Here is an 18,947-nt window from a genome sequence, read left to right as displayed (position 1 = left end):
GTCGGTTTAGTCTCTCCATCGGTCGGTCACAAAAAAAAGAAGCATGCAAAAACTGACTGTGCTACTGACGTGATTCTCTGCAGCAGGCTGAACTTGAATAAAACCAAATAACATCAGAAACACAAACACTACACGCGCTCTCTACAGCAGCCACACCACTTTTAACAAGACCATGTGTCCCGGCTGTTTTCCCTCCCTCAGTGATTTCTGTCAGAGAATGATGGCCAGTTGGGGGGTCACTGTGTCATAACTACCACACTGCACCGTTGGGGGCACAGGACACTGGTATGATGCTGAAATTTGACACTTGGTAAGGATAGAGCCGGGGCAGCACGGTGCAGTCATGTCACACATTTCTGTATCCTAGCAAATATGATAAATATAGCAGACACAGGCAAGCAACTGTTGCTTCACTGGCTTCTACAGCAGATTGGCTGGCAGCTGTAATAGTCCCAACACATGAAACTTGAGCGAGATCCTCTTTATATAATGGAAGGTTTTCATATATGTTTTAAAAATATTTTGCTCCTATTAATAAAGTTACCTCTTTCATCCTAATCTTTTTAATCTATTTTATTTAGCTAGAAAATTGTATTAAACTGCTTTTTTTTAATTTTAGTTAGATAGTTAGTTAATTAAACTTGATTTCAGACATGTAAGTCCATATCAGTTTAAAATATAAAATAACAGAATAGAATAGCAGAAACTATAGACTAAAATCTTCACAATCTACAAGCACATTGGAATATAATCCATACAGAGCAAGGGCATGTCATTCTGTGTAATTCCCTCTTGGGACCCCATGCTCTGTCTGATGTGGCAATTCTCCAAACTGAATTTCAGAGTGGCTGCAGAGCATCAAGTAAAGGGGAAGTTGTTGTTGACACCTTTGCCACTGGAGCAAATAACCCACAAAACAAAATCAAGAAATGATAAAGGTAACTGCCTGAATCTTATAGCTAAATAGTTGTTAAGTATGAACTGGCTAAAATGTTTGTAAAAGGTTTTTAAAAAACTGAAAACTTACCAGATTCCCTGCAGACTTGTTTAAAAGCAGTAGCGTGTGGACAGTGTTTTGATCTGAACGAGCTAAGTGAGGAAACATGAAGCATGAATTTTTCACAGAGCAGTTTGCTTGAGAGGTATCACCGTTTCCGTACACGGTTGGTCTCCATGGCGACGAAACCGGTTCCGGAGTTGTGTTTTCCCTCACGTGAAGTGAACTCACGTCCCGCTGCAGCCCATCCGATGGTGTAAATGTAAAGAGACAAACATCCCGCTCAGCATGAAGGGAGAGATAATCCCTCGGAGGGTTTAATGCCCACAGACACAAAGCCTCCTCACACTAACCCCATTAGACATTTGTCTCCCTCAGCAGCGCGAGTTAAACAGCAGCTCCCCCGTGTGATCATATTACCGCTGATATGCATGAGGTGCCTTCACTGAGGATGACAAAAGCACAAATAATTAACATTTGAGTATTAATTAGAATACGTGTTCATCCGCCAACTATCCCCTTGACATCAAAGAGGCTGCACCAATTTCCACACACCCAGATGCCAGTCACTCAAACAGATCTGACTTCTTTTTCTTCTATATGCACAAATTATTCCCTGGAAATGTCAAACAAACATTCTATAAGTTAAAGGTTTAATGTGTAAGATTTAGGTGAAAATAATCTACTGGCAGAAAATTGAACCATAAAAGTGATTTTTAGTGTGTTTTTATCTAAATAGTATGAATTTGTGTTTTCTTTTCTCCAGAAGGGCCCCATTGAAATACTTAATATTTAAAGGTCATTGTGTCTGTAAATGTCCCTTTGACTTGTAAGGGTCTGTACGAAGAAGTTATCTATGTGGCCTTTAGTTCTGAGAGAGGAGGGTTTTATACGTTGACAGGATCTTTGTTGGAATTATCATGACACCTGAACCAGTATCCAAATAAATGATCTGGGGATGGATGAACAATTAAATACGTACTAGAGGGTCACAGGGCCAACTCTGCTTCATAGAAAATGTGTTTTGTCTGAACAAATCCAACTCTTTACTTTATTTAGATGTGTCCACAGTGTGGTTTTCACACCAGACAAAATCACACCTTCCAATTCTTTACAAAATAAGAGTCACGGATATACCGCCGGAAGTTGCCACGAGTAGCTTTTACTCTGAAGGAGAGCGGTCTCTGTTTCCGTCTCTGGGTTTCCTGCTTGGTTTTGAGTGTCTGTTTGGGAACTAGCAGGAGAGAATGAACCCTGCAGGATGGTCTCTGCAGAGAGGACCACACGAACATTCAAAGAGACGAGGTTAGTAGAAACCAGGATTCACAAACTTAAGTTAATAACATCAGACCTGTGATAGTGACTGATCTCAGCGAGAAAACCCAGCTAGTGCTAATGTTATGCTAGGGGGTAGCTTGGCATCAGTCTCCTGAGTTGTGTTAGTAAAACAACAGTTAGTTATTGTGACAGATGTAGTGAGACTTCATCTCACGTGATGTTTTGATGGTGTTTTCATTCATCACTTTAATTCTCCATGACGTTAAACTACATTGTCTTTATACTTATTGAATTCATGCAGTAATTACTATTTAACATCATTTAAAACATGGAAATGTCTTCTTCACTTTATAGTACCCACTTTCACCCATGGCGCGAAATTACACACTTTCCTACACCACAAAGTACTTAAAATATAGGTAATAACTCTCATATAGAACAAATGGAACAAGAACATGATAAGAACATCCACGTCACAGAACATACAAGTCTCAGTTTAATCTCAAGGCATGCTGGAAGACCTTACCCACCTCTCCCCCCCCCCCCCCCCCCCCCCAAAAAAAACATGCTCCAGTATTATTAATGTGTTTATTTTGGCAAAACTACAGTAAATACATTTTACCTATTTGATATTTCCAATCATTCTATAATTAAACACTTTACTGGTAAACTATATATCTTATAGTTTAAATTGATATTGCAGATACATACATACCTTTTGTATACTTTCAATTAAAGAAAAATGCATATAGTAAGTGATGGAGGGGGGATTTCATAATAACATTCTTTTTTAAAGCCACGTGGTAATGAGGAAGCTGAAGGAAATGAGCAGGATTGAGACTTTTTTGCATAAACGTAATCAATACAATCTTCCTATTTTGCCGATTAATCATAAATTACTTTAAACTATCATGTTATTCATTAACAGGAAACCAGCCATAAGAAGTGAGCACCATGTCCTCTATGGAGGAGACTTGTCGGAATTCCTCGTCCCCTCCATTGTTGTCGTCGCCGTCCTCCTCATCATCACTTCCCTCCGTGTCCCACTTCATTGGGAAGAAAGAGGACATCATCAAGGCAGGACGAGTGACCAAGCTTGTGAATGGATGCAGAGATGTACTGGTCCTGTTCCACCAGGGGCAACTTCATGCTATGGACATGCGCTGCTACCGTAAGCTCTGAGCTCTGTTTGTGTTTTCATAACAATCCTCATACTTCTTTGAGTGTGATTTGTCCATTTTGATGCCTATTTAGTCTGGCTGTTGTGTAGTGCATTATATTTTATGGCTAAATCTAAATGTTTAACTCCTTTTTAAATACATTTTTAACGTTTCATGCACCTGCAAGCCACTTTGAATTGCTTTTGATTTATTTGAAAGGTTCTATATGAATAAAGGCTGATTGATCAACTGAGCAGTGACACTTGTTTTTCGAATGCCAGATTCAGGTGGTGCGTTGGAGCATGGAGACATTGAGGTCAGTTTCCTACTAATCTGAATATTGAAATATTGGAATGCTACTAAATGTTATCTTTCACTATCACCATATTTCTGTGCCACCTTTAGGAGTTTAATGGACGACAGTGCATTGTGTGTCCGTGGCACAAGTACAAGATCACACTGGCAGAAGGGGAAGGGCTGTACCAGGCTGTGGACGATCCTACAGTCAAACCCCTGAGAACACGTTGGCGCTCCAAGGGTGTCAAACAGAGGATTCACCAGGTCACAGAAGTCAACGGGGATGTATACGTAACGCTTGATGACTCCATCGAGGCCATTGAGTCGGACGTTTACCAGACTGAGAGATACAGGACTGTCTTGTTAAAGGCCCAACCAAATCCCAAACCCAAGAAGTAGCCAGATACGGAAAGAGTCATTGATTATACAATCACCAATACCTGAATATACAACCAAAAATACCTGAAGGTTTCAAGAACAATATGGTACTTTTCCATATATCTCATGGACCGTTCAAAATTCTTTACAATACTAATAGCATCATCCAAACTGAGCATGTATATGCAGCACTTTGTCTATCACTCCATTCACACGCTGTTGGCACAGGGGCCCAGTATCTTTCTTAAGGAAAGGCAGACTGGAGGAGCCTGGGATAAAACCCACCACATTCTGGGTAGTGGTCGACCCTCTCCACCTCCTGACCAACAGCCCTCTTTACACTGCAGACATTGATCAAATCTGTAAATATTTAATTTGTAAATGTCTGGCCTTCAAGGACATTTTGAATGGAATATTGGTATTTGAATTGATTAAATGAGTTTGAGATTTTTTTAATTTTTTTATAGAAAGATTATTTTTAACCAACCACAAGTTCCTTTTATATAGTTGATGTCCTGATGGGATTTTGTCATAACTCCTTACAAAATCTCTTTTTTAAATTCCCTGTGAAATACTCTCTTCATTAGTTCATATCAACTTGTGTGTAGCAGTGAAAGTACAAAATGGATCCGCTTGTTTGTGTCTGGTTCATTGAGGTATTTGGTTCCATCTTATCTAACGTGAGGATTTCCTGCTTTTCACTCTCACATGTCATTCTTTTTTTTAAAGATTATTTTTTGGCATTTTATGCTTTTATTGATAGTTTTAGAGACAGAGTTGAAATGGGGCAGAGAGGGGAGTGACATGCAGAGAACGACCGCGGGCTGGAATCGAACCCGGGTCTGCTGCTGGCCGAGGCCCATGGGGGGGACGCCCTACCAACCGAGCTAAGGGCGCCCCCCTCACATGTCATTCTTAGTTGAAAACCTTTGGGTTTGTAGCTGGTGACAAAACAAACAACTTGAAGATGTTGCTTTAGGCCTTGGTAAATTACAAACTGTGTTTTAACAATTCTTTGATTTTGAAAAATAATATGCATAGATGTATATTACAATCAAGCATTTTAATACTGTGTATTTAGAAATAAAGATGATATATTTTATATTATAAAACATTCCTTAACTTTCAAGGCCCTGTACAACCAAACAGATGTTTCAGTCACCGTGTATATTCAGGTAACTATACATAATTGCTTGTATATGGCACAATACATTTCTATTTTTTATTACACTAGGAGAATATTTTGCGGATGTATCATTGGTGCGGGGAAGGGGCTATGTTAGTTTTATCCTGTTCGTGATGTTTTATGATGATGTTATGGAAATAAGCTTTTACTATATCAGTTTCAATATGTCCAAAGACCTAACATGATGGAGATGATTTGATGCATTGGTTTTTAAAATGTATTATCCCCCCCAGACCTATTAATTTATTTACACAATGTGGAGTAATCCTGGTCCACACTCCTTACCAGTTGGTGGCGGTATTGCTAAACAACGTTGTTTGACATAAGCAACAAAACAAAAAAGAAGAAGCAGAAGAAGACAATAGCGGAAGTATACTAGAGAGTTCCTGCAGGTGTGGAAAATATTTTCAAGCTAAACTGAGTGTGTGTTCAGTGATGAAGTTGATCATATAATGTCGGAATTTAAAGGTATAACGTGTAAATCTCCAAATCAAAGATGAAGGCCAACACAAGATAAATCTCCTGGACAGCGGCGGTGTATTACTTTGTTGTTCTCCCTCAGTTCCAGACTTAACATCCTGCTGTGATGGCTTCAGGTAAAGTTGTGTGTCTTGTGTTGTGCATTTTAAAGTGTCAGTGAGCTTCTCGGCTAAGATGCACATGTGTCCTTAGAGGAGGAAGCCAGTCTGCTGGTCATCGTCGTGGACGTGAATCCGATATGGTGGGGCCAGCAAGCTCAACGAGAGCCGCAGGTAAATACCGTTAGCTGTTAGCTTGTGTGTTACTGTAAATCACATACAAGTAAGTGTGTGGGTGGGTGTTTTGTTAAAGTGCAGGAACAACAGCCCCTGTCCTCCTCTTGTCTCCGCGCAGTTCACCTTGTCCAAGTGTTTGGACGCAGTCATGGTGATGGGGAACTCACACTTGGCCATGACCAGGGCCAACAAGCTGGCTGTCATCGCAAGCCACTGTCAAGACAGGTAACTTTTACACTGGAGGAGAAGAAGCGATACCCGTATCAAACCACTTTTAAATTCACTAGATTCAAGTTCTGGATCTGCACACACTCAAAAAGTATCAGTTCACTGAGTTTTTTTCATAAATATCCAAGAATTATCTTGTGAGAAATCAACCAAAATGTTTAAAGGTGCTGCATTTCACTATATAAAAGAAAGTGGAAAAAACAGGATCTTGAAAGTGTTCTTCCATGACCCTTACTGCAGCCTTCCCTCTAAGTTTCATGGTAATCCTTTTAGTCGTTGCTGCTTAATCCTGGTAACAAACAAACATATGCAGATAAAAACAACCCAGGGATGAACTTGCAGTGTTTTGCTTTTTAGTTTTCTTCTTCTCTCCTTCCTACTTTTGCTTCTAATAGTGTACATTCAAATGGCTGTATGGTACTTTAACTTATAGTTTTGAATATGACTTCCTCCACTACCAGTTTCCAGGAATGTAGTGTAAGCTGTCCTCCTAAATTTAATGTTTTGCTTTAATGCTGCTCACAAGCTCAACGGCCCCACTTGCTTTATTTCAGTCACTTCCTGTATCCCTGTAAGAGCTGGAGAGGCGAGGACAACTGTGGGGAGGAGGCCCCCTCCAGCGGGGATGGAAAATATGAACTGCTTGCAGTTGCCAACAACCTCATCGCTGAAGAGATCAAGAATGTTATGTCAAAAAGTAAGTATTGTAACTTAATAAATGTTTTTGCTGCAAACATAATGTACTATTCTCTTCTTTGTGAGATGTTCACTGGCACTGTGAGCTGCTGCCGATCCGTGAAGTCTCATGAGGCGCTTTGTGTGATTGCAGCTGAAGTGCAGGGGAATTCAACGGACACTATGTTGGCTGGATCTCTTGCCAAAGCTCTCTGCTGTATCCTTTCAAGGAAACCTCTTCAGATTTAAGTTTTCATCTGAAGGATGAACGTTAGGACAAAATAAATACTGTTGACTACGGCTTTACGCAATAGCAATTTTTCTTTTTACGATTGTAGGAATATAACGATGGTATCAATTATAATGGTATATATATAATGGTCTCAATGAATTGGTTTCTTTTCTGTCTTTTATAGTAAAGTCTATGATCTATTGTTGCTGAGAAGTGTGCTGCGCTGGTTGTATTTGAAATGTGCTCATACTGAATGTGTCGGAGGAAGAGTTGTTTTAAAAAAAGGCAGATTCTTCCCTGCTTGAAGATCACTTTGCTTGTCAAGTTAGAAAAAACAGCAGCATTTTTGTCTTTAGGTTGTGAGACGCAAAGCTGTTTACCAATTTTCCTTTTAACATTTTGAATATTCAGATATTCACAGGGTGTCCAAGGAGCTGGAAGGTAATAATTATATTTACATATCAACCTAATATTGATCTTCATTAGATATGTTTCCGTTCAACACACTGAAATTCATTTTTTCTTTTTATTAGCTGGGCAGGATATCAAATCAAGAATACTGGTAAGCCTCTAATAGTCTAATGAAACATGAGTCTTTTGTTCACCTCACTGAACACAGCTTCTCGGCTCATTTGACTTTCCAGGTGATCAAAGCAGCTGAGGACTGTGCCCTCCAGTACATGAACTTCATGAATGTGATTTTTGCTGCACAAAAGCAGGTAAATGTGGATCTCGCCTTTGTTATTTCATAGGTATACATGTGTCACTTATTTTTACGTGGCTTTATTTTTGTTTTCTCAAACAGAACATCTTGATCGATGCCTGTGTATTGGACTCAGACTCAGGTCTCCTTCAGCAGGTACATTTTTACAGCCGCACTGCAATCTTAAAGCACAACACCACATACTGTCCCATCGCTGAACCAGACAAGAGTAAACTACTAGATGCACCAATCCAAGCTTTTCAGTGATGATACCTTTAGTTATCAGCTGACACTGGGAAGGACAGATCTGATCCCAACGTTAAATCAATAAGTTGTACAGCTTACTGTGTGCAGGACACCGGGATCATTGTTGGCAAAGCAAAAGGGAACTACCAACAAACTGCTGACCCGTTGATTTAGGTCCTATCCTTCTATGTTAGCTCTCCTCTTAGCAAAACATACACACACTCAAGTAGATAGAAAAAAAAATAGATGATAGTTGATAGTTGTTCTATGATCATAGATGTACGATCCAGCTCTTTGAGTCTGTTTCAGGACCAGTGCTTCCCTATAAAGGAAAACCAGGGGTGTGATCATGATGTGACACTTTTGACCAGTTCTATCTGTTCTAATCTGTACAAAGTACCGTTTATTTTACCTTCAGCTGTTCCCGCTCTTTTCAGGCTTGTGATATAACAGGTGGATTGTATCTCAGGATACCACAGAAAGTTGCCATGGCCCAGTATCTTTTAGTGAGTACACAGTCGTGTTTTTATACAATTCAGTGAGAACAGTTTGTCTTTTTTAAATGTGAAAACAAATCCCTTATTGTGTTGTTGACGGTGTTTTCTTAGTGGGTGTTCCTCCCCGACTCGGAGCAGCGTTCCCAGCTGGTCCTGCCGCCGCGCGTTCACGTGGACTACAGAGCTGCGTGTTTCTGTCATCGCAATCTCATCGAGATTGGTTATGTGTGCTCTGTTTGTCTATCAAGTAAGTTCAATCCACGAGAAACGAACGTGTGACCACAAACTTGATCATTTCTCTAAAAGCTGCAGTTAGCATTTGATTTTGTGGTGATGTTTTCTCTTGTCTTATTTTTAAGTATTCTGCAACTTCAGCCCCATCTGTACAACCTGCGAGTAAGTCTTGTTTTTTTAATTTACACCACCTTTAAATCTTTAATACAAATCATTTCCTCTGGATAGAATTTGTATACACTGGGCATCATGCAATGTGGTTTCAAACCTGTATTTGTGTGCATTAATATGATTTTTAAATACTTTTCTTGTAGGACTGCCTTCAAAATTCATCTTCCACAGATGGTGAAGCCCAAAAAGAAAAAACTCAAGCCTCTGTCATGATTTTTGGTGGGATTTCCCTGAGTTCATTTCTGTTTTTATACTCAGATTGTACTATTAGATATGTTACAAGCATCAATGAAGCCCTAGAAATGTCTTTGAAGCAACACAAACATATTGAACATGTTAACTTGACCCCAATCAACTGTTAGTACTCATACAGGGATGCCAATATTTGATCATTGCATATTTGGCACACAGTTCAGTCTGAAACATTTTTTCTGCTTTTGTGATTGTTATTTATAATGACGGCTATAACATGCACAAACTGTTCACTCAGTCTACAAGTTTACTGAGTTAATGCTTTGGAAAAAAGTGACATTGGGCCTTTTTGTGATGTTAGTTTTCTTTTTAAATAAAACAAGTGTATTCTTCCATGTTTTGTTGCAGTTCTTTTTACCATGATCATGCAGTCCATACAAATAGCTCCTCACATTCTTTGGCCCTTTTCAGATCAATTATAATCTGTTGAGGTGGAAGTATCTGACGGTGTTCATTGTTCAAACAGGTGAAAGGAGATTACTGGACATTTTGGAAATAATTCATTTGAACAAGATTCTCTGATTTGTTGTTCTTGTAGAACATCAGACGTGTCATATCTTTACTAAGAGTTGAAAATAAACTGTCATTAAAGACAGGAGAGCTTCTAAGGTATTTTCAGGTTTATATTTATTCAGGATGCTGATTCTCAAACAGAAGCCAAGAAACACTTATTTTTTTGATTTATCCTAATCTGTCCTTGTGTAAAGCAAATGGTTTCAAGTTATAATTAAGTTGAAAACTGAAGCAGATGGAAAAATTCTTTAGTATTTACAAATAACATTTGAAACCATCAAGTGGTAACAGGTGGTGGGAAGAGTTTCACATCGTCACAGTGATCACCGACGGATTGGAACAATGTTGCATCTGAAAAAAAAGAACAAGAAAAGATTGTGACTGACGTGAACCGCTTAATACTTATAGGTTTGACCAGTATCACTATATGTCAACGTACAACATGTGCACAAAGAGAAACATGTTGGTTTCACTGGAAGCTTTTCAGCCTCTTCGATCATGTGTGCTCACTGTTTTCAAAATCGTATAAACACAGCTGCTCTACTAGACTCTTCATCTGTGCCAGTCCAAGCATGTGACTGTGATAACGTCTGCAACACTCACCCCAGCAGACCTCTGCCAGACCATCGCTGTGGAGTCAGGCTCATCTGAACTTTCTGTTCATCCCGGATCACTGAGACACGTAATGGTTTCTGTAGATGGAAATGACATTGCAGTTTACACTCTCTTCAAAAAGTGTTCAGCAAGATATGACAAGTCAAGGCCAGTACTACATAAGGCTGGCAAATATTTAAAAAAGTACTTATCACACAATTACAAAAAGATGTGATAATTCTGATGCAAAACTGTTAAATTTAAGCGTTACATACATCATTATAGGACAAAAATCTGGTTTATAAATATGCATTATAAAAATTCTATAATGAACAACAAAATCCATGGATGACTTCTGCAGCTTACCCCTTCACTGTGCTGTACCACAGCAGCAATATTCTGGAGGTTCTGAAAGTTCCCTGTGTTCACTGAACCAAACTCGATGACTTCATCACCAACTCTGAGCCCCTTTGGAAACGAAACAATTAGTTCAATCACAGGAACAGATCAGTTACTTTTATGGTTTATCTACAAACAAGTGTACATCACATTACTCACAGCTCCAGAGGCAGGTGAGCCATGAGTCACAGCATCCACAAGTGCGAATGGAGGAGGCAGCGTGACCTGCTGATCCATCGCCTCCCCCTGGGCCTCCACCTCATCATGGACCCGCTTGGCTTTCTCTCGAGCATGCAGCTTGTGCAGGGCTTCCTCGATGTCTGCCATGATGGACTTGTGATCATTCTGTAGGCCTGGAAGTAAAGGCATTACCTGTAACATTTCAGCAGCTCAAAAAGAAATCATGAAGAAGTTTGTTTATAAACAAGAGAATTTTAAAAAAGCAGCGCTGCAATATTCAGGGTATTCATCGCTCGACAAAAGATTAAAAGTACTCTTGAGAGTCAATAACTGGTTTCAGTCATTAATCAGGTAAAAGTGATGATCTGATAATCTTTGGGTTTTGGTTGGTCAAAATGAAATAAGATAATAAAAAGTCATGGGTGTGTTGTCCCCATTTGTGCTGAGTGTTGTTCTGGTGTCTGTGTTAAGTTTATATTGCGGCTGCTGCGTCCGTAAAAGAGTATTTGAGGTGTACTTTAATTTTCAGTTTGGTCCATATTCCATCCACTAACATGGAGGAGGCTTGATTTATGACCTATACTGCAGCCATCAACCAGGTGATGATAAACATGCTTCGATCTAACCTTTGGGGGAGCTGGTCTTTCGTCCATCTTTGTATACAGTCCATGTTCATAACTAAACACTGTACGATAACAACGTGATGTTCACAGATAAACACGCCTCCATCTTCTTAACGATCGTCACACTTTCATAGTATTGTTATTATTATGATTGTGTTGGCAGGTGGGCTGTGCTGCTCCATGGGAAACCCAGTTGTCACCTGCAGCCACAGAAAACACTGGAAACAACTACAAACAAGCAGCAGCTTACACGAGATGCTGTGTCTTGCTGTTCTGATCTGGTAAACATTCACATCTGCCCGGGGGAAGCCCTCCTCGTCGACCAGGGGCCCTTCAACTCCGACACCTTGCTGTGAACACACAGCGAAGAGAAGAACAACAACACAGGGTTTAGCTAACCACTGCCTCAGCTAGCCTCGGGTTAGCTCTGTTGCTACGTTGAGTTGCTCTGCAAAGCGGACTTACGTCTTCCAGCACGTCATAATACGCTTTTATCTGCTCCTCGATGTCGTCTTTCTTCTTCATGAGGCTTTTCACATCGTCCATTGTTGTTTCAGAGTTTCCAGAAGGGACTTCCACTGTCATCTTCATGGCTGCGCTACTTCTGGTGACGCGACGTCCGGGTACAAGAGCGAGCGGCTTCTTCTTCTTCTTAATAGCAGTTTTAATACTTTGCCGCCCTCAACTGGTGTATTAAAAAAGTGGAGGCGGTTGAAGATCTGCCTCCAACTCCCAGTTCTCGGGCCCTAAAAAGTATTTAGGAGTATTTAGCACTTGTGCAACGACTGACTTCAATTTGACTTCAGCTATTGCTGCTTAAAGAGATATTCAAAGATATATAAAAAAAATACACTGGTTATGGGATAAATAGTGTATCTATCATATGGTTTTAAGTTTTTTTTCAAATTCAAATACCTACTTAGAATTTTTGTATTAACATCTATACCCCATCCTTCACTGAAATCCCCATTATCCAGGCCTCAAGTTTCCTCATCACATGTAAATTGGATTAGGATTAGCTTCATAACTTGTCATAACACACTTCCAGCGGATGCAACACATTCCTGAGTGGAAGCACCGTCAAATGATAAAATACTCACATACTAAAAAGTCATGAACACTTGCTCATTAGTTGTAAGCAATGAGCATTTAACGATTACTATACAAACGTTTTACTATTTGACTCCTGGTCGTCTTTGCAAAGCAGTGAATCCCAAAGACCACCCTACCACACACACAAAGTCATCCTTCAAGTCTTTATTTAATTATTAGACACAATATTTAATCATACCATAAGACTCTTAAATTTCTTCACACACCTTTTAACAGTTGTTAGCAACACACAACCACCAACCATAACCTGCATACTAATACATCTGGTGGGATGTGTTACACATTGTTTTTATATCACATTCTTTTCATTTATGAACAGACAGTGAATGTATCACATTGAAAAGTTACACAGCTATGAGAAACATGGTTTATTAAAAGACACCTCCCGACTTGTAGTGGTCATCAACTGTCATCTAGCATTTTTCTGTAGAGAATTTTTTACTTCACAGCAGTTTTCTTTATATATAGGCACATAGTGAATGTTAAATAAGAACCCTTAAAGTGTTAGGGGACATCCCTAAGTGCTGTACCCTGAGTTCTGGCTACAAACTGGAATGTGATTTAATGGCCTTCATCCTCAAACACAAAACAAATACAAATATTTTTTTACCACCTGTAATACCTATTGCAAAACATTTCCTTCACAAAGTTTTCCTTCATCTGGCTTAGAAATCCCAGCTCCCTAAAGTCGAAACCTGTGCAAACATGGCATTGGAATATAAATGTTTGTTTTATATCCTACATAATAGGTTAATGCTGATGATGAAAAAAGAGTCAGGTGTCAGATTAGGTTATTTTGTTATTGTTGCTAACAGTCGGTATCTTTTGGACCTGCATGTAGATCAGCAAGCACCAGCACCGACTGGTCTTTGTCATCCCCTTGAGGCGGCGCACTGTAAGATGTGGATGACAAAACGTCTGAGAGCGCAGCCTGAGCTGTTACCTCCTTCTGTACCAAAGCAAACTGTGCTGTTGCCTCATCCAGTTGGGAATGAACTGCTTGAACCCAGTTCTGAAGCTGAACACTAAGAGAATCCATCCCCTGGTGCAGCTTCTCCTGTCGGCCTTGTAGCTCCTCCAGGAGGTGGTTTGTGTCACTGGTAGTCTGCTGCCTTTTGATTCCTCCAGGAGGAGCACGCCGATTCAGCATGTAGCTTTCGAACTCCTCTGGACTGAGGTTTAGTGCCGGTCCATCCAGCTTATCAATGAAGGCCACAGCGCAAGACTGAAACAGAGAGCGTGTGATCACCCAATTAGCTCCACATCTAAACATTTTTGTTTTAAATGCATCAGTGTTGCAATATTTACAGAAACACTGCTGAGATGTTGGAAATGATCAGACAGTCATCCACATTCACTTCCATTCATTCACACTTGACTCGTCTCTCTCATTGGTTCCAGTAAGTCAATTATCAGGGTGGCACCGCGGTTAAACCCGCCCGAAATTCCTGTAGTCCGAGCCCATCTTAAGCAACTCTTGCAGGGTAGACAATCCGCTTCCACTTCACACAAGCACACACGCCCAGTGTAGTTGAATGGTAATGTGGTAAGCGTGTTCAGGTATGTTAGTATGGACAGAGATTACTTCCCGAGTCAAAACACTTGAGATGATTTTAGTTTCATGGATGTAGCCCATGATACACAGACTGATGTGGTGTATGATGGGTAAGTTTGCCGTCTACTTACCAGATTTGTGAAGTAGTAGCCACTCTCTCCTGCCATCAGACTGTGAGGGAGACCAAACCGAATCACGTATTGCATGTTAGAGTGTAGCCGGGGTGGGTTGGCCTTCAACACCACATAAATCAGTCCTGAAAGGAAGTCATCTGCATTAGCAGGTTCACTGCTTGAGTTGGAGAGTGCCTCGAAGACATGCTGACTGCATCTGCACACACAGGCTAGTTTGTCCTGTGGCGCTCGTTTGGCATCCATTTCAATTATGGCTATTGAAAAATGTCAAAAACAGCATATTAGACCATTTAAAAATGTTTGCAGCATATGTGAAACTTTCTCTCACAGGTAAACACAAAGACATGGGTTTGGGGAAACAGCCTAGCTGTGTCAAACCCACAAACTCTGCCTACCAGCTCTTCTAAAGCTCACTACTTAGTAACAATGACAATGCATCGTTTTACAGTGAGTTACTTAGACTTATATTTAACAAGCAGACATAAAAGTAGTACCCATCTGTTTATTTATTTATTATTTTTCACTAATCAGTATTACTCAACTTTCTGGGCCCCAAATGGTTCTTCTTGTCTTTAGCGCTGTCATATATAATTTGTGATGTTGTCAAGGAATGTTTGTGTTTCTCTTCAATAAAAATAAGGTTTAAAAAAAGAAGTACTACCAATCTTCTCACCTAACTCCCCAACAGAAAACTAATATGACCTTAAACAGTTCCCTCCAGCACTGACTCTGTGTATCACCTGTTATAGCAGGCAGAAAGGGGTCGCTTGTAACCGCAGTCTGTTTATCAGGAAAAGGAACACTCAGCATCTGCGGCGTAACCCAGTTCAAGGAGCTGCAGAGTAAAGACATTAGGTGTCAAACAGTCATCACATATGTTTTGCTAGAATAGAACTGACTTGAATATAAGAGTTACCGTATTCTCCTCTGGAGAGCCAGGTCCTTCTGTTCATCATCACAACTGTCATGACAGAAAACCCATTTGTGCAACCGTGTCATTATAAGCTTCTCTACGTGCTCCATTATCTGAGTGACCTGAGCCTCAGGAAGACCTGAAAGCAAAAAAAGTAAACACTCAGATTTCAGATTCTTTTCAGAATCAACAGCCCCAAAAAAGTGTGAACCGAAATGTACTGACTGTCAAAATATTCTGCAAACGACTGGAAGAAATCCTGCACGAGGTCCGACTGTTTCTGTACCGGCAGATCCTGTGAAGATGATGAGAAGCTGTGATCATAAAAGCTCGGATATTTCAAAAGAAGTGTAATGTTAATCTTTTAAACAGATAATTACATGGTAAGCCTCCACTGTGTTGAGAAAAGCTGTGCATCGGGACTGCAAGCGCTGGGAGGAAGGGCTCCGTAGGATTTTTAGGAAGCCGGTGAAGTCCCCAGGCTCAAGGCTCTGGTATGCTTTTAATGCATTTGTTTGACTTTCAGAAGACTCTGGAGGAAGGAAGAGGGGATGGGACTCCAGATAAATAAATGAAATGTTTTTAAACGGAAATACGGTACTCCGAGTGGTGCAGAATGGAGAGCGGAGATATCTTGGTTCATTTTTTACAGCATTACCTACAGGTTGGTTTTGCTTTGGGAACATACAGTAATGAAGATGCTACACGACCCACATATACAGGATGCACATGGAGCCTCGCTGTCCATCAGATAATGAAGGGACACAACAGCTTTTTGACTTGTTTTGCTGTCGGTACATAAGTGCAACGTGAGTAAAAGAAGTCCCAGAGGTTTTCTAGCATGTTCATTTCCAGAGTCACGTGTACCTTGACGTTTTGGAGGCGATGGGCTTCCCCAGAAGAGTCTCCTCATCGTGTTAATCCGATGGCCTTTCTCGATGCTCTTCTTCTCCTCGAATTTGGAGAAGGTGAGAGGAAGGCCATCATTTCTCGGCCTACAAGGAATAAAGGAAGACCGTTGTATTAACAAAGAATCACAGATGTATCTGTTCATATATATCAGCAATGTTTTATATTCTTTAATAGTAGCCATTACATATCCAGTTGGTGCCAAAAGTACTAACTCCAATTAACGCATTATACAGTTATTGTACTTTCATTTTCTCGTTGACTAATTTAATTGATATGTGTACCCCATCATCATGTGTTGCTTTTTTACATGCTGTGATAAGAGTCCGTCTTCGCACTGACACCATTACGTCGAGGTCTGTGGTTGTTTTACCTCGTGTCTTGTCTCTGGGCTCCAGCTGGACGGGCTCTGTCTCTCCAGCACTTGGAGCAGAGGCCTTGCCATGCAGGGTTTCCATAATACCCACAGGCACTCTTACAGAGCAGCTCCTCCTTAGAAACTCTGATTCCTCTTTGCTTGTCAGTCCACATTGCGGAGCGCTCACTTATGCTACTCCCACCTGTTGGATTATAATATTTCCATTTATCAAAAATTCCACGTAACTATACATACCATATATGTAGGTCTAATATAATTCCTTTGAGCAGTTGGAGTAAATCTCAAAAGCTCAGTGTTCAAGGCCTGGCTCTGCTATATTTGGCACATAACCTCAGGCATGTTTACATCGGACAAGGACACTCAATAATGCAATAAAGCATTAAAACCCAAGCAGACTGATTTTCAATGCCTAACCTCATGATTGCTATATATATTATTTGTTTGTTGTCTGTCCTTCTGCCTTCTCTGAATGATCTCTCAGTTGCCAGATAAAGCTGTTAATTATTGAATATGTTTGTTTATCTGTCCATCTTCTGGGTCACTGCTGTTATTGCACAACACCAGAGACACATTGGATGCTTTTCTTCTCCTTATATAAACCCCACAGTGATTTGTCAGTTTAATAGGTACACTTGGCTTGAACTAATGAAGTCTAACACAACACCTCTCAAACAACTTAAACATTTAAACTGAACATTATAATGGAGGCTTTACTGTAGGAATGGTGTATTAGACTGTATTAGATTTAGCTCTGTTTACCTGATAACGCAGCAACTGTATTAAATCCAAAACACCTCATTGCATGTTATCAGGTGCCATGTCAGCGTCAATAAAAGTAGGTCGCAAAAAACACTTCCAGTTTCCATTCAGAACAGGAAAAGCTTTTTTGGTTAAACTGATTTGATTCGACTTCCTGTCGAGCTCATACACTCACTTGATGGAACAGGATAATAAAGCAGCATTTCCTTTGGGCCCTCACATGACTGATTCACTCTGACACTGCTTACTTCTTCAAAATGTGGAAACTATTCCTTGAATATATGAAACTGAACATATCTGCCAAGCTATGTAGCACGGGGGTTGATAAACAGGATGGCTGCCATTATGATACTTTGACAGCTTTGCGTTTTGGTTTTCTTTCTCTTCCTTTTTCTTTAACATACTGGTTTAAATATCAAGCCCGACTAAGGATTGTGATTATGATATTATTATGACTAGCAAAACAACACACTTGACTAAAAAAAATATCTTGATTTATTGTAGATGTAAAAATCGTTCACTTTGACATATTTACGTATTCTACTACAGCTTGAGTAAACATTAATTAAAAACATCTGGAAAATATAATTATTATTTGTATATTAATACTTTTTGTGCTAATTTTCACTCAAATAATTTAGACATTGTTAATGTTTCTTTAAAGGAAACTTCACACTCCTTCCCCTTAATCTTTCATGAAGCTGCTTAACAGCTTTTAACGTCCATTAGGACATTTTTGCTGGAACATTTCTGTTGAGCCTCGAGTCAAATGAAAAACTATTGTTTAATAGAGAAGTTCTCTCGGTTTGTGTGTGTGTGTTGTGTCGGAGCCCAGCTGACTGTCAGCTGAGGGGATTGGAGATAAGAGCCAGCCGCTAACGACAGCTAGCGGCTCCAGCTACAACAGCGACAAACTCACGAAGACACGATCACGTCCATTAAAAAAAAAACAGCTCACCCGTCAGCCGGTGAAACCATCATCAGCTTCCTCCTCTTCTGAAAACACGTTTCCCTCGCTTCACAGCGTCGTCACCGTCAAAAAACTCCTCGTGATGTTCCGAACAACGCAGTTACTCCCCCGAACCTCCGCGAACCAGACACGAGAGTTACAACAGCTGTCAAACTGAGGTCGAGGAGGAAAACTCAATATAAAAGTTGAGCGGCTTAGAAAGCTTAGGAGAAAAGGTGACGTAGACTTTTCAGACCGGAGCGACAGGAACAGCGTGAAGGTTTGGTTCAAGTCACCAGCAGCGACGTTTCCACACGGTAACGACTTTTCAAATTAAAAGTATCGCGACTGGAAGAACTGACTCCGGACTTTAAAAACGATATCTTATAAACGATGTTCCATTACCTCTTTCTTTACACGTAACACACATAGACTGGGTAACACATCACATCCAGTGATCACAGCGAGTGTCCCGCTTTCTGCTCATTCAAGACCTTTATTTGACTCTTATTTTGGTAGTGTACCTTCACCCTGTAAACATTGCGCTCTAGTGGCCATCTTGTGTAGCCACACCATTGTGGTTTGATAGTGATTTTTTATATTCTATTTATATCTATTAATTGGCATATTTTAACAAA

General features: G+C 40.2%; 4 protein-coding genes across 5 annotated transcripts; 2 read left to right on the top strand and 2 right to left on the bottom strand.

Moving 5' to 3' along the window:
• The first annotated feature begins 2,172 nt into the window (after window positions 1-2,172).
• LOC128438404 (Rieske domain-containing protein) lies at window positions 2,173-4,744 on the top strand. The gene is made up of 4 exons (XM_053420970.1): window positions 2,173-2,302; window positions 3,204-3,446; window positions 3,717-3,751; window positions 3,841-4,744. The coding sequence occupies exons 2-4, from the start codon at window positions 3,230-3,232 to the stop codon at window positions 4,129-4,131; spliced, it is 543 nt and encodes a 180-aa protein (XP_053276945.1). The 5' UTR covers window positions 2,173-2,302; window positions 3,204-3,229; the 3' UTR covers window positions 4,132-4,744.
• An 873-nt stretch (window positions 4,745-5,617) lies between these two features.
• Window positions 5,618-9,624, top strand: gtf2h3 (general transcription factor IIH, polypeptide 3). Of its 2 annotated transcripts, none has more exons than XM_053420966.1 (14): window positions 5,618-5,688; window positions 5,859-5,892; window positions 5,969-6,048; window positions 6,128-6,276; window positions 6,834-6,976; window positions 7,109-7,171; window positions 7,598-7,627; window positions 7,720-7,748; window positions 7,831-7,905; window positions 7,992-8,045; window positions 8,573-8,641; window positions 8,744-8,879; window positions 8,992-9,028; window positions 9,181-9,624. In XM_053420966.1, the coding sequence occupies exons 2-14, from the start codon at window positions 5,883-5,885 to the stop codon at window positions 9,248-9,250; spliced, it is 945 nt and encodes a 314-aa protein (XP_053276941.1). In that variant the 5' UTR covers window positions 5,618-5,688; window positions 5,859-5,882; the 3' UTR covers window positions 9,251-9,624. The 2 variants fall into 2 exon arrangements, with proteins under 2 accessions (XP_053276941.1, XP_053276942.1); XM_053420967.1 differs by having other exon boundaries at window positions 5,620-5,688; window positions 6,170-6,276.
• A 274-nt stretch (window positions 9,625-9,898) lies between these two features.
• psmd9 (proteasome 26S subunit, non-ATPase 9) lies at window positions 9,899-12,241 on the bottom strand. The gene is made up of 6 exons (XM_053420969.1): window positions 12,064-12,241; window positions 11,849-11,948; window positions 10,955-11,148; window positions 10,763-10,864; window positions 10,406-10,494; window positions 9,899-10,153 (listed from the first exon to the last, which is right to left on the bottom strand). The coding sequence occupies exons 1-6, from the start codon at window positions 12,187-12,189 to the stop codon at window positions 10,126-10,128; spliced, it is 639 nt and encodes a 212-aa protein (XP_053276944.1). The 5' UTR covers window positions 12,190-12,241; the 3' UTR covers window positions 9,899-10,125.
• A 599-nt stretch (window positions 12,242-12,840) lies between these two features.
• On the bottom strand, window positions 12,841-18,668 carry LOC128437721 (rab5 GDP/GTP exchange factor). Its single transcript, XM_053419931.1, has 9 exons — window positions 18,319-18,668; window positions 16,596-16,782; window positions 16,181-16,308; window positions 15,694-15,845; window positions 15,539-15,608; window positions 15,317-15,452; window positions 15,141-15,235; window positions 14,398-14,654; window positions 12,841-13,936 (listed from the first exon to the last, which is right to left on the bottom strand). The coding sequence occupies exons 2-9, from the start codon at window positions 16,751-16,753 to the stop codon at window positions 13,520-13,522; spliced, it is 1,413 nt and encodes a 470-aa protein (XP_053275906.1). The 5' UTR covers window positions 16,754-16,782; window positions 18,319-18,668; the 3' UTR covers window positions 12,841-13,519.
• Between the last annotated feature and the right edge of the window lie 279 nt (window positions 18,669-18,947).

The sequence above is a fragment of the Pleuronectes platessa genome, chromosome 4 (genome assembly GCF_947347685.1).
Source record: "Pleuronectes platessa chromosome 4, fPlePla1.1, whole genome shotgun sequence".
NCBI classification, from domain to species: domain Eukaryota; kingdom Metazoa; phylum Chordata; class Actinopteri; order Pleuronectiformes; family Pleuronectidae; genus Pleuronectes; species Pleuronectes platessa.
This window is presented reverse-complemented; position numbering and strand designations above follow the sequence as displayed.

What these genes read in the sequence shown, in the direction of transcription:
- LOC128438404 (XM_053420970.1), top strand. Translation starts at nt 3,230, where the DNA reads ATGTCCTCTATGGAGGAGACTTGTCGGAATTCCTCGTCCCCTCCATTG. An exon ending in TATGGACATGCGCTGCTACC is followed by an intron (nt 3,447 to 3,716) that starts GTAAGCTCTGAG and finishes TTCGAATGCCAG; the next exon opens with ATTCAGGTGGTGCGTTGGAG. An exon ending in TGGAGCATGGAGACATTGAG is followed by an intron (nt 3,752 to 3,840) that starts GTCAGTTTCCTA and finishes TGCCACCTTTAG; the next exon opens with GAGTTTAATGGACGACAGTG.
- gtf2h3 (XM_053420966.1), top strand. An exon ending in CAAGAATGTTATGTCAAAAA is followed by an intron (nt 6,977 to 7,108) that starts GTAAGTATTGTA and finishes GTGTGATTGCAG; the next exon opens with CTGAAGTGCAGGGGAATTCA. An exon ending in GTGCTCTGTTTGTCTATCAA is followed by an intron (nt 8,880 to 8,991) that starts GTAAGTTCAATC and finishes CTTATTTTTAAG; the next exon opens with TATTCTGCAACTTCAGCCCC.
- psmd9 (XM_053420969.1), bottom strand. Translation starts at nt 12,189, where the DNA reads ATGAAGATGACAGTGGAAGTCCCTTCTGGAAACTCTGAAACAACAATG. An exon ending in AGCAAGACACAGCATCTCGT is followed by an intron (nt 11,149 to 11,848) that starts GTAAGCTGCTGC and finishes CTTTACTTCCAG; the next exon opens with GCCTACAGAATGATCACAAG. An exon ending in GCTCACCTGCCTCTGGAGCT is followed by an intron (nt 10,865 to 10,954) that starts GTGAGTAATGTG and finishes TCGTTTCCAAAG; the next exon opens with GGGCTCAGAGTTGGTGATGA.
- LOC128437721 (XM_053419931.1), bottom strand. Translation starts at nt 16,753, where the DNA reads ATGTGGACTGACAAGCAAAGAGGAATCAGAGTTTCTAAGGAGGAGCTG. An exon ending in CTTTCTGCCTGCTATAACAG is followed by an intron (nt 14,655 to 15,140) that starts GTGATACACAGA and finishes ATTTTTCAATAG; the next exon opens with CCATAATTGAAATGGATGCC. An exon ending in GCTACTACTTCACAAATCTG is followed by an intron (nt 13,937 to 14,397) that starts GTAAGTAGACGG and finishes TCTCTGTTTCAG; the next exon opens with TCTTGCGCTGTGGCCTTCAT.